The sequence below is a fragment of the Anabas testudineus genome, chromosome 19 (genome assembly GCF_900324465.2).
Source record: "Anabas testudineus chromosome 19, fAnaTes1.2, whole genome shotgun sequence".
In the NCBI taxonomy this organism is placed as follows: Eukaryota; Metazoa; Chordata; class Actinopteri; order Anabantiformes; family Anabantidae; genus Anabas; species Anabas testudineus.
Genome location: NC_046628.1, coordinates 14,835,715 through 14,844,463, shown reverse-complemented (window position 1 = coordinate 14,844,463; position 8,749 = coordinate 14,835,715). Strand labels below are relative to the sequence as shown.

At 41.1% G+C, this 8,749-nt stretch overlaps 2 protein-coding genes across 3 annotated transcripts; one reads left to right on the top strand and one right to left on the bottom strand.

Annotated features, from left to right (window-relative positions):
• Positions 1-1,032: 1,032 nt before the first annotated feature.
• twnk (twinkle mtDNA helicase) lies at positions 1,033-5,831 on the bottom strand. Of its 2 annotated transcripts, none has more exons than XM_026352152.1 (7): positions 5,703-5,831; positions 4,019-4,679; positions 3,089-3,791; positions 2,508-2,748; positions 2,313-2,420; positions 1,970-2,111; positions 1,033-1,845 (listed from the first exon to the last, which is right to left on the bottom strand). In XM_026352152.1, the coding sequence occupies exons 2-7, from the start codon at positions 4,655-4,657 to the stop codon at positions 1,483-1,485; spliced, it is 2,196 nt and encodes a 731-aa protein (XP_026207937.1). In that variant the 5' UTR covers positions 4,658-4,679; positions 5,703-5,831; the 3' UTR covers positions 1,033-1,482. The 2 variants fall into 2 exon arrangements, with proteins under 2 accessions (XP_026207937.1, XP_026207936.1); XM_026352151.1 differs by lacking the exon at positions 5,703-5,831 and adding an exon at positions 4,911-4,965.
• On the top strand, positions 5,170-8,509 carry mrpl43 (mitochondrial ribosomal protein L43). Its single transcript, XM_026352153.1, has 3 exons — positions 5,170-5,459; positions 5,851-5,957; positions 6,382-8,509. The coding sequence occupies exons 1-3, from the start codon at positions 5,329-5,331 to the stop codon at positions 6,597-6,599; spliced, it is 456 nt and encodes a 151-aa protein (XP_026207938.1). The 5' UTR covers positions 5,170-5,328; the 3' UTR covers positions 6,600-8,509.
• Positions 8,510-8,749: the final 240 nt, after the last annotated feature.

Genomic DNA, 8,749 nt, shown 5'->3' with positions numbered 1-8,749 from the left:
GTGTCTTCCCTCTTTTGGCAGGCGACAGAACCACCATCATCTGTGTGCACTCATTTCTTAACACACAAAGAACACCATTGAGAGGCCTCTGCAGCCACATCCCACACCCACATGGTTAAGAGGACACCCAGACCCATCCACCGCGTAGCCTGGAGTCATTTTGGAAAGCACTGTGTACTTACGCCGCAGTAAAACATTCGCGGGAAAACATTAAGCATTAAAGAAATATACAGCAAAGAAATTAAAGGAGAAGTTTATCACAAAAATGTGGGGGTGATCTCCCTCCTCCTAACTCATCTACAGTGATTCACATTCCCATTCCCACACTGAACTGTTTCCTTTATAATTTGCCTTTGGCAGAGATGAAGTCTAACACAGTAGCTCCCAGCAGCACATCAGCACATCCTGCAGCAATCTACAGTCCAGCACAACACAGACGTTCTCAATTCTGAAAGCTGCTGATTCTACATGTAAGCCTACACCAGTGCAGACGAGGCACGGCAATTGATTTTCCCCATAAAATATTCATACGGAGATGTTTTGAAACACACTTTGCATTTGTTAAAAGTCACTCAGTCTAAATAATGGATATTGTGCAGTGACACTGGAGATGACCCCAGCATCAGGCAGATGCATGGAAACCTATAGATCTCATAACCTTTTTAACCTTAAGTGTAACCCAACTCCACCTAATTATGAGCATTAAAAGGTAGTAACGCTTGAAATTCTTTTTACAGAACACTTTAACTGAGAGATTTCTATGAAATGTAATCACACAAACAAGCCACCGTTTGTAGTTTGACCATGCAGTGGTACAGCATACATGATTGTGCACTGTCACACGTGTAAGTCAACTCGGACTAAATCAAATGCACATTTACATTTGGCTTTTGAATGCAAGTTGAAAACAAGGGCCATGATATTCAATCATACCATCTAACCTGCGTTGATTAAACTCATTTCTCATAAAGCCCACACTGCCCTCTGCTGACCACACATGACAACACAGTCAAACAGCCGTATTCTGAGAAATTTATTTAAAAAACAAAATCAGCTCATTCAATAAGTCATCAGTAGCGACTTCAGTAAAGAGTAAGTGCTCATGTCATCCTGGCAAGCAGACATGATAATGTTTTACCATGAAATACTAAACATTATCATAAAAACAGTAGCTCTTTGTGTCACAGTATAACATGAAACTGAAGGTCATGTTTATTATCAGCAGTGCCTGAATGGAAAAGTTCAGAACCTGCTCAACATGCACTTTTACTTCACTGCCATTGTTTCACATTGTTTCAAGAAATATTCTTAACGGAGTCTGACGATATGTGTCATTGTGAATTACAATCAGAACTATTATTTCATACATTGTACTGTATAATATACGTGGAATTTCAGTTAAACTACAGACATAAAACTGTCCAACATTATTTTTTATATAAAAAGCTACAACATAGATGTGCACCTTTAAATACTGAAGTCTTAAAACTTGGTTTCAGTGTTATCACTACTTTTGGAAGGTTTTATTTCCACTTTCTTTAAAGGTTGTGGAGTCTTTGTTGTTTTGTTTGCTTTCTCTGGCTTCTCCTTTTTTACCTCCTCTGTCTTCACTGTCACCTCGTTCCCTATGACCTCCTCGTTCTCCGGCTTCATTTGGACGTTCCTCAGCTTGTGCTTGCCCTTGACGGGAGCTGAAAAAGTGAGTGAGGACTTGATAAAGTCCAGAGGGAAGATGCCCACATCGCCGTCAAAACGGTTCTTGGTCACCTGCAGGGATCTGCGGCCGGGACGTGTTACCAGCTTCTTCTCTTGCAGAATAAGGACGTTGTCGGCTTCTTGGCTGGCCTGGAAGTAAAAGTCAACATGTGTCTTAGTTTTGTCAAGATCTGCAAACACATTTCAAGCAATGATACCAAATGAATAAATAACATCACTGATTGACTGAAGGTGAGACATTTCCCTGTCTTACCTTGGCAGAACCAAAGATCGATGCTGTCTGAAGTTCACGGTCATCCTCCTCTTTTCGGGGGTGAATGATCAGAGTGACGTGGCAGCTGCTGTTGGTGGCAAATTTCCTGAATGCCCCAATAATGTGATCCTGGACTGCGAACCTGGATCACAGAAAACCGAATTCATTCCCCTATTTGTCACAGACTTTAAAAAGAACAGTGAATGATAAAGGTGGTGTTTTTCTCAAACTGTTATAAAAACATCAACACACTACTTAAAATGATTTTGTTGTTACTTTTATCTCAAACAACACAATCAAGGGAATAAATTTTATCCTCTTATTGTTACAGGTGAACTCTTACTTGTCTACTGAGAGGTTTTCCTGCCCCATCATGAACTGCAGGTTGTCAATGATGACATGGTTAATATCATAGAGGTAGACAGCATGTTGCATAGTGTCCAACACTGTCCTGTGGAAAGGTTAAGAGAAGGGTCAAACATATTCATCAAAGTGTGACAACCTGGTCACAGCTTAGCAAATGATTGCTAATACTTACTTGATGTTCTGTTGTCCATGGAAAGTCATGAAGTATAGCGGCAGCTCTTCAAACTTGTCTGCCCAGAAGTCGTACTCCTCCAGGTTCTCCTCCAGCCTCTGCATGGCGAACTGTGTCAGCATGATTTTAGCCAGACGCACGTTGTTGATCTCAAAGCTGCCCCACAATGTGTTGACACCCTGCATGCAAAGGTCCAGGGCTAGCTCACTGATAAATGTGGTCTTCCCACTGCCAGTAGGTCCTGGACAATAAAAAAATGCATGTAAGGTAAACGTGCAGACCCACAGTTAAACAGACAACATGCGCCACATGTCTACAAATTGTGGTGCACAGCTGAGTCTTCATGCTCAATGTTGAATTGAAATTAAAACACATCCTTGTGTGTGTGTGTATATTTTATTTTTGTATATATATTCCTTTCTTTCAAATCTCTGATATATATTTAAATAAACATGGTAAAAAAACTAGTTATTGTGGCAAAAAGAAAACGATGAAAGATGCTAAAATGCTCTGTAGTACGACACCGTTACAAACAGGACTATAGTTTTAATTAGAATTAACCATTAACCATCATGTTATACCTGTGAAAACTGTCAGTTCTCCTTTGCGGTGGCCCTTCAGGATCCTGTTGAGCTCTGGAAACCTGGTCCACTTCACTCCTGCCACCTGATCTGTGTTCACTAGTTCCCCATACACGTCCTCTCTGAGCTGCTTGAAGGACACTATTGACTTATGAGCTGCTGGGATGGAGGCTTTGACCACGCGACTTAAGTTCATCCCCTGAGCCAGTGCCTCCATGGGACTCGGCCGGTTTTCCCCTGGCCGGACTAGCGAGCAGCGCCTCAGACCCAACTTGCGAGAGAAGATCTTCGACGCCTCCCAGGAGCGGATGTCGCCTCCCAGCCACAGTGTCACCCGCTTGAACTGCTCCAGGTAAGGCAGCAGGATCGGTGGTAGGCAGCTGACCCCACGTGGAAGAGCAACACTAGGAAGTCCCGTAGCCTGACTCACAGCCAGAGTGTCCAGCTCCTGACCAGTCAGCACCACCTCCGAGTCCAAACGGCCCACCAGGGGCAGGCCAAACAGGTTGTAGTAACAAGTACTCTTTGGGACTGTAGCTTCATTATATATGACTTGGTCAGTGCCTGTGTTTTGGGCAGAGAGGAGCTTAACGCCCTTTAAAGAGGAGTCAGGTCCACCGAACCAGGGGAAAACCAAGCTCTTGGTTGGTTTGAAAAGCCGTACGCCAAACTTCTTGAGGGTTGCATTAGAGATCTTTGTGATCTGAAACAAAACATTTAGATATATGGTCACATTGGGAACTAATCACACAGTATAGAGATATTAGGGGTTTTCCTTTTATGCTATTAATGTTCTTATCATTGGGTAGTACTTGTTCAGAATATAGGATGAATGATAGTGGAACAAGTAAACCATCCTCTTCTTACTTAGAACCTGTTTTTGAAACATAGTTATAAATCCATCTCTCACTAATTCACACTTGGCAATACCTGGAACATGGTTTTAATCAGCTGGGCCTCGTCCTCAGGCAGGTCAGTGAGGGGCACGGAGCTGGACCAGATCCTCTGCACCTCCCTCAGCTCCCTCTCCCTCTCCTCCTGCTCCTCCACACTTTCTGGATATCCCAGCAGCACATGAGGGCTCAGGGAGTCCTGTTCTTCTTTCTGCATCACCTCCAGACAGTCCTGCAGGTCCTCCCAGCTCCCTTCCACCAGCGTGTCTTTGCAAAGAAACTGTCCGGTGGTTTTGTCAATGAACAAGGACAAATTCTCCTTCCTGTCAGATGGACTGCTGAAGATGCTCGGGATGTGGAGGCAGCTGTATCCATCATGAAAGGGAATTTCTTTGGAGCGCAGATACTGTTTGATTTCTGTGACTGTGATGGGGCTCACTGGAAACTCCACTGTAGACTTAGCATCCTTTTTATAAGCCCTGGTCCCTCTCTCTGAAAACAAATAGCCTATACTCCTGAGCCATAAGACATGACGTGGAGCCTCAGGAGGCTTGTGGGTGAGCCTCTGAGTGACCAGCCTCAGACAGAGGGATGAAAAATGTCTGTGGTGGAGAAACTTTGGGTCCACCACCTGCAGGAGACAGGCGGTGCCCTTCTGTAACAAGCCCCTCCACATTACCTGGATTAGGACATTGAACCTTCAACAATAATACGAAGAAACATCAGCTTAATAGAAGTGAAGATACAATGGGAAGTCTTAGGTGACCTCGCTAATCAGATAAGGAGAGGAAGGCAGGTTAAAACGCGTTAAATTATAATGAACGACAGTTGACTAAGAAATGCAAAAAGCTTCAATCTGCACGAAATCATTAATTAAAACTAAACGAAGTTACACAAACGAGCAAATACGAATAAAAAACGCAGCTTACTAGCTCTGTTGTCCGTCCACATTTTCCTCCATGCTCCTCTAACCCGGGCTTTTCAGTGCGTCTTCAAAACAAGTCCGTAAGAAACATTCGCTGAAGAACCGCAAATGACTACTTTACATTTTATATTTTACAATATTATTTCAAAAATACAATCGCGTGTAAATTTCACAAATAAATATTACATAGAGTGTTTGTGTTCTATGAGGGATTTTTTTAAAGTCTTGTTTTGATTAACCGTTCTGACCGTCAGTTGTATGTTTCACTCCGGAACACATTTTGTGACGGACTACGCTGTGTACATGCCCGTCAGTTTGCCCTCTATGAATATTTTTCCTATTTGACGTCTTTACAGAGCATTTGAACGGATTGATTGTTGTTCAGCCGATTTATTAACTAATAGTTAAGTGACAGTTTAGCGATGACATCCAGAGGAACACCGAGTCGCTTCCTGAGAAGTGTTCTTCAGAACGGTGTCGGTCGGTACATCTGTCAGCTGAAGCGGATCTCCATCATCTTCTCCAAAAACGCACAGAGCTCGTTGGGAGTGAGGTATTAAATACATAAATAAATAAACAACGGTGTCTAAATCCATGTGCTGTACACACATATTACCGAAAGGAGTGTTAATCTATTTTGTTACAAAGAAAAAGACGAGCACAGACATTCAAAACAACCAAACAGGCTAAAAGTAAATAATATAAGGTAAAATAAAATGACCACAAAGAGGCACAACTTGATTATAAATGATGTGACAGCCTTTTCTGTACTTGTTTTGTGTGTCTCAATACTCACAGTTGTGCTCATGGTGAATATAGTGATTGAGTCAATGTGATTAGGTTCATGACACTAACGACTATAATCATCAGCTGCTTACATGAGGAACGTTCAAATGTTCTTCACCACCACAAACAATAATAAAACATAATCCTCTTTTCCTCAGAGAGTTTATTGAAGAAGGGGTTGTGGACTACGCCAAGAAGAACCCTGGAACTGTCGTATATGTGTCTCCTCAGTCCTGCAGGATACCCAAAATAGTGGCAGAGTACTGTAAGTGTCCACAGCGTGTGTTGTGATGTGAGACATGACTAAACCAGAAGTTCTGACTTCACTGTATACTTTACTTCAGTCATTGTTCTAGATTTATTTTATTAAAAAAGATTTTGGCCATATTGAAATATAAAAACAGCAAAGGTTTTGCTGTGATAGTTACAGCTTTTCGGGTGAAGGTTGGATTCAAGGCTGTAATCAGTCAAATAGTGAAGCACAGCAGAGGATCACTCTTAGAGACTGCAGGGGGCAGTATAACACCTCTATTAATTCATGTTGAAGTGAACTGTCATGGAGGTTTCATATGGCTTAGTAAATACATAACTATATGTTCTTGTTGACACTATCATATTTCACAATAACCATGTCTGTCAATAAATAGTGTGTACCTTTATAATTAGTGATTTCGTTTCCTCTGCTGCAGTAAATGGCAACGTGAAGGAAGAAATTGTCACCAGCAAAACGCCTGCACAGATTTCAGAGCTTTTGACCAAACTGACTGATCAGTCTGGCCTTGACATCATCCGCATCCGCAAGCCGTTTCACACAGATAGCCCCAGTATCCAGGGCCAGTGGCACCCATTCACCAACAGGCCCCCGTCTGTTGGCCCCATCAGACCACAGAAACAAGACCCTCAATAAGGACTAACCAAAGTGCCAAAGTTCAGATCATCTTTTGGAGAAAAGTGTCTGCACAGGTCAAGTAGTTGTTATGCTTTCAGCAGTTTTCAAATGCATTTGTTGGATAATTCTCAAGAGGACCCCACTACTGACTGATGCCCTTCTGCTTTGTGGTGGCTACAAAGCTACTAGAGCCATGTGGCACACTGTACCAGAATGCCACATTTGAATAAACTTTACATAAATCCACCAGAGGACGGTCAGCAGGCATCCGAAAAAGCAGATATAATCTCAAGGTTATTTAAAGATTTGTGTAAAAAGTGCAGCAACAGAGCACAGATGGAATTTTGTATGAAATAAAAAAAATCATTTGTGAACACGCTGGCATTCGTGTTTAAATTTAGTTTCTTTTTATTTTATATTTATTTTTTGTTGTACTTGAACAGCTTGTTAGAAAAAGATCCGCCTGCATTAACAGATTTGACTGATTTAATTGCACTTAAGTATTGAACAGACAGCACAGATATCGGTGGGATACATTTTAATTAGTTTAATTTAAGAAATTCTATTGATATCGTTATTTTATATAATCGGTACATTGTCTAACAGGTTAATACTGATGTTTGAAGGTTTTCCTGTTGCATGACCTTAAGTGATCCAGAGCTTAAATGAACATAACAGATGGTTGTGTGATAGCTTGAGGGACAACTCTTAACCTTCAGCATAGAGTTGTCCTCTCCACTGCCTGTAAGAGAAACAGAAATCTGCTGTGGGCGAGTCGTTCAAATTCAGGAGGCAAAACATCGTTTTTGTTTTCATTGCAGTTCTCACCCTAAATCCATCATTTTGACTGCATAAGGTATGCTGTCCTCTCCCTCCACAGATGACCTCAGTGTTGCTGTCAGTAGAAATTCAGATAATACAACTAAATGCTAGTGATCAGATGAATAGAAATAAGCAGATAGCTCTGAGGTGAATGTGAAAGGTGCCCCATGAAACATTGCTAGTTTCTGATGATTGATGGATACTATTCTGTTGGCATATACAATATAACTGTCTGCAGGAAAATGTTAGGCTATTTGTGAATATTTATGAAGAGTAAAAGCGTGAGGTGACTGCTGAGGGTGGTGATGAGTGAGACCGAGAGGAGCTGCAGCTGTATACTGATGCTGATTCCACTAATTTTCTCCCAAATGATTTACTTGAGTTGCATTAATGAAAAGAAAATCCTTGTAAATGACTCTTATGTAGACATATACAGTGATGAAACGACTCAGATCCTTTAGTAAAAAGATAAATACCACGATGAAAAAATACTCAATTACAACTAAATGTAGAGAAGTATTTACAGAAGAATGCACATAAAAGTATAACAAGTAAAAATGCCAATGTTGTTTTCCACACCACCTTTTTAAAATGTAATGTATTTGCCTTAATTTACACCATTTATCAGCCACTGTACTGTACATTTATATCATCAACAGCATTAAATGCAGTGTTGTTTCAAATACATAGTTTTTATAGGGGGAGTACTTGTACTTTTGTACTTCAAGTACATTTTGGAGTTTGTATTTAGTACTTCAGCTTGAGTACAGAATGATGAGTGTTACAGTACTTCTAGTTGTAGAGGAGTCCTTTTTTCATGTATTTGCACTTACATTTTGAGTTTGTGTACTTGTACCACTCTGATTGTAGTAAAGCAAAAGTACGAAGCAATTGAAGAAAAAGTACCTCAAAAATGTACTTAAGTGCAGCACTAAGTTACTTTCCAGCAATGCGTACAGCCCGAAGTTACTGTTTGCCACCTCTTGGCCATTAAAGCAGCTAAATGTAATCTGTACGTCAATGAATAGGTAAAATCAAACTGTGCATTGGCCAGAAAGACTGTAGATGCTTTATCTGATTAAATAAAAAACATGAAGCGGCATGAATTTGTGTGCTGTCATCACACTCGTGCTCCCCAAAGGGAACTGGCACAGCTTGACCCACACTAGGACATTAAAGGATCTAAATAAAGATGCTGTTGCTAAGCTACTAGCCCTGAATGCTGCTCTGAAAATGATCATTTTATTCCCACCTAAGCTTATATCTCTGCTCTCTGAGAAACGTATTTATGTAAATAACTCCTGGGTCATGTAGGCTCCCTTCCCAGTGGAGGACAGTGGCCTTGC